The following is a 4,265-nucleotide window of genomic DNA, read 5'->3' as shown; positions in this document are numbered from 1 at the left end:
AATCTCGTAAATATGTTCAAGAAAAGAAATAGTAAAGCTGATAAAGGCTGCATGATTCAATAAATGTTCATATCTTGTAGTTGTGATGGATTCTATTTCCAACTTGAAACCAATTACGATCTGCAACTGAAGATTCAAACTGCACCAATTGATGAACATCATCAAGACCAAAAAGAACCCTTCTAGAGCATAGCCTGTGACTTTATCTCGTCCATTCCTCCATGGAAACCCCTGTTTTTGTCTCTCCATTAATCTCTGTGAAAGAAGTTCACGTAGAAAAACCATAGCATGCTTTTCAGATGCTACACTCACATGTGTAATAAAGCTATAGCTAAAATGACAACCTATCTTTCCATAGACTGCTCTAGCTATCGCTGCCTTGCCACCAATCCCACGGTTCCCTAAAATTGAAAAAATCATTCATCTGCGGAAAAACAACCCCATTTCTTCCGTGTACACTGTTTTTTTGTAATTTTAACACAGTTAAATAAAAGTTTTGAAAAAACCGCGTCATTTTTTGAATTTTGTTTTACTTGAAATTATTGTTATTTAATGTTTTTAAATCTTTTGATATGTTAATATTAAAATTAATTTTTTAAAAATAAAAAAAATTATTTTAATGATTTAAAAAACACTAGTTTCCAGGTTCCCTTGCAATTGAAAAAATTATTCAAATGCTAAAAACAATCCCATTTCCTCCAGACATGAATTTTCACTTCCACCTAAATCCTTGGCTAGATTTAAGTCTGAAATTTCATTTTCACAATATGCTCAGTATCTCTTCACAATGCCTTGAATAAACGCAAATGACATTGATGCATATCTAATAATTGGTGATTTTCTGTGTAAAGATTATCAGGTTATTAGTGAAGATATCAAGACAAGCATTCAAGACCTTCAGAGAAAAAGCTCCAGTGAATTTGTATACCTCAAAAATTCATCTATACAACTCATCAAGGTCGACTCAAACTGCAAAACATCTTGGGAAACGCACTTGTATACTTATATCCATGGAAAACTTACCCAGATCTCCTTCCAGAAAATCTCATGGAAAACATAATGAAAATCTACAACGTTCTTAATCTTAGCTCACGCCTCATGGCCTCATTATGCAAGTTGTCAGTTTTTTATCTCTCCACATCACACTCTTCAGTTTTCCTTAATTTAATAGCAGGGGACTGAATGTTCACATGGGGTTCTCAAAAAAAAAAAAAAAATTATGTATCTAGCAAGAATCAACCCCTGTTTGTTTTTGCAATCTCTCATGTCTAACCAAGGACTGTGTATCCATTCTAATCAGTGGCAGGAATCGTACAACACAGGACTTATTTCTCTTATAATGTTTTAGTGTTTCAGCTTGTTGACATCATGGCCCAATGATGGGAAAGAATGCAGCCGAAGCAAATGCCTGCATGAACATTGCATGAAATAATTACCCAGATCTCCTTCTAGCAAATCTCATGGAAAACACATTGAAAAGATACAAAAGCAACGACCTTTTTAGCAGCTGCTCGACTTCTAGCAAATTTCTCCTTCTACTATTTATCTCCTTGGCAAACCAGTCGTGCAAGATTAGCAGCTGCAGATGCGTTCTGTGATTTGGGAGATTGTTGCAGATGCTTTCGGTGATTTGGGGGAGATGAGGGTATTTATGTCAAATGACTTAATGAGAAGCAAATTTCTCACCTAGGGGAAAAACTACAATTCGCTGCTTTTGAATCTAAGAAAATGGAAATAAAAAAGAGTTTTGAATTCAATTTTTATGATGGGGGTGATTGCCAAATATGATAAATTGGACAATTAGTATACAAAATTAAAAAAATTGATGAATTGATAAATGATAAATTTTTTTAATAAAATAGTATAATTTAATTATATCACTCTTCAGTCTTCATAAACACAACATTATTAAACTTGAATTGTGTTATTGTTTTTTTTATAGGTCAACTAATTTAAAAAATAATATGAAAATTTTAAAATTATCAAAATTAGAGATCCTCGGTAAATATTTTTTATATTTAAAGATTTGACAGTTCTTATAAAGACACAGTTATTATAATAAGAAAAACAAATTCTAAAAACTCATGTAAAAATTTAAGTGCAATTTAATGTATGGTCTTTTTAAACTGTTATTTTAGTATGACATAACCAAATCTCCTCTTGAATCTAAACCTATCTTAATGGTCTAATAATGCATCTACTAAATTATCCACATAATTTGTTTAAAGTAAATTTTTATTTAATTATAATATAAATTACATATTAATACATGAACAATAACTTTTTAAGATTTTAATCAAAATCTATTTTATAGTTTGCAAATTATCCAAAGATAAATATCTTGATTTATAAAATATATTTGAAAAAAAAAACTTTATATTATCATTTTCTTTTTTATTTTTATTTCATAACATTGAAGAATCAATTATGTATTTCATTCATATTGATAATGTTTTTCCAATGTCGGCAATCCAGAAAAATAAAAACAAAATGAAGCCAAAACATGCATAAGCTCAAAATAAATCATGTCTAACTCAAGGAAGATCATTACCGTATATTATTAATTATATAACATAATTAAGTATCTATTAGAATTTAGAAAGGTACTTCAATGGAACACCATGACCACGTAAACTTGTTTTTTAAAATATTTTTTATTTTAAAAAATATTAAATTAAATATTTTTCTTGTTTTTCAATAGTTTTATATATTAATGTTACAAATAAAAAAAAATATATGTAATTTTAATGAAAAAGTACTCTTTATAAAAATACATCAAACCGATTACACTCTGAATAAATACTAGCACTACATTATATAATAACCCGAAACAAACTCTCCTACTTGAATAGGATCAGCCACTGATACCTCACTCTCATCAGTGTTGATTAGGACAGAAAGTGACCAAATAATTTCCACGAGTGCAGGTTGCAATGCTAGTAGGGTCATCATAAGCATAAGAGTAGGCCTTCGGACAAGCTGCCTTGAAGATCCTCGAATAAGCAGTTGGCTTGCAAGCTTGTGGGGTTCCAAAGCTACCAGTACAGCAATACCTCGGGGAATTGAAAGCAGAGCAAGCACTCTTACAAGCCACGACCCTGTTGTTGTCTTTTGACCTGACTTGTAACCCCACAGGGCACATCATGTTCAAGTCACGAACACACCCTGCATAGCTGCACTTGCCTGAGCCTTTAAATGGAGTTATTGAGATTGCAAGATTGTAGCCATCAACAAGGCTAACATCATAGAAATCTTGTTCATTGCCTAGGGTGATTTCTGCTAGTGTGGCAGGTGGGGTGCCTCCAATGCCATTGCAAAAGAGGGAGCCTCCACAGTCTCCAGTAGCACAGTGGCCGCGCCCAGAGGCGTCAAAGGAGCAGCCATGGCGACCCCACAATCGGCCTGACCAGAGTGGTGGGAGGTTGAGGGTGTAGGCCTTGTTGGGTGGGAGCTTGAACCCTCCACGGGCTAACACGGGCCTTCCTGCACTTGGTTGGACGCCTGGCCACACTGGATGGGTGCACTTGTTGTGAAGTGTTATTGTTGTTGATGAGACCTCTGCATTATGTAGAAAAAAAATAATAACAATTAGAATGTTAATAATAATCAGCAATTAAGAAACTGATATATTATATATTTGCTCATAGGAAGCTGTGTTTAGAGGCAATGTGGTATGGTCTAGGCCAAACTAAACAACAGCACATGAAAATATAGGAAATTTTAAAAAAGACTAGATCTTTACCTCTGCCTAAGAAAACCTGCAAAAAAAGGACTCAAAAGCGAAGAGGGCACGAGTTAGTACCTGAAATGTGGGAGAATATAAGAGTGAAGAGAGTGAGAGTGAGCAGAGATCTCAGCATTGCTGCCATGGTGAGAAACTGAGAAGCTAGCGAACACCACACAATGGATTTGAGGTTGAGGATAGCTAAGCAGAAAGAATCCTCTCTCTCCTCTTTCCAAGAGCTTCCCGTTAGTAGGGTTTTTATAGGGAAAAAAAATGTGAGGGTACAGTAAAGAAGTGGAATAAAGTCAGTAGAGTTACTGCCGCTTGATTATTTTGAAAAGCCAATAAAGTTTGTTCCGACAGTTTTGAAAACTTTTGAAAATTTGATTCATTTAAAATTATTTTTTTATAATTTTAAATTGTTTTAATATATTAACATTAAAAATAAATTTTATAAAATAAAAAAAATATTATTTTAATATATTTTCAAATAAAAAATATTTTTTTAAACAATTTATATCATTATCTTAAATACTTTTAA

At 32.8% G+C, this 4,265-nt stretch overlaps 1 protein-coding gene across 1 annotated transcript; it reads right to left on the bottom strand.

The window, feature by feature from the left end:
- Positions 1-2,742: 2,742 nt before the first annotated feature.
- On the bottom strand, positions 2,743-3,977 carry LOC133675405 (thaumatin-like protein). Its single transcript, XM_062096772.1, has 2 exons — positions 3,803-3,977; positions 2,743-3,558 (listed from the first exon to the last, which is right to left on the bottom strand). The coding sequence occupies exons 1-2, from the start codon at positions 3,867-3,869 to the stop codon at positions 2,879-2,881; spliced, it is 747 nt and encodes a 248-aa protein (XP_061952756.1). The 5' UTR covers positions 3,870-3,977; the 3' UTR covers positions 2,743-2,878.
- Positions 3,978-4,265: the final 288 nt, after the last annotated feature.

This window comes from Populus nigra, chromosome 16 (assembly GCF_951802175.1).
Source record: "Populus nigra chromosome 16, ddPopNigr1.1, whole genome shotgun sequence".
Classification (NCBI taxonomy): Eukaryota; Viridiplantae; Streptophyta; class Magnoliopsida; order Malpighiales; family Salicaceae; genus Populus; species Populus nigra.
This window is presented reverse-complemented; position numbering and strand designations above follow the sequence as displayed.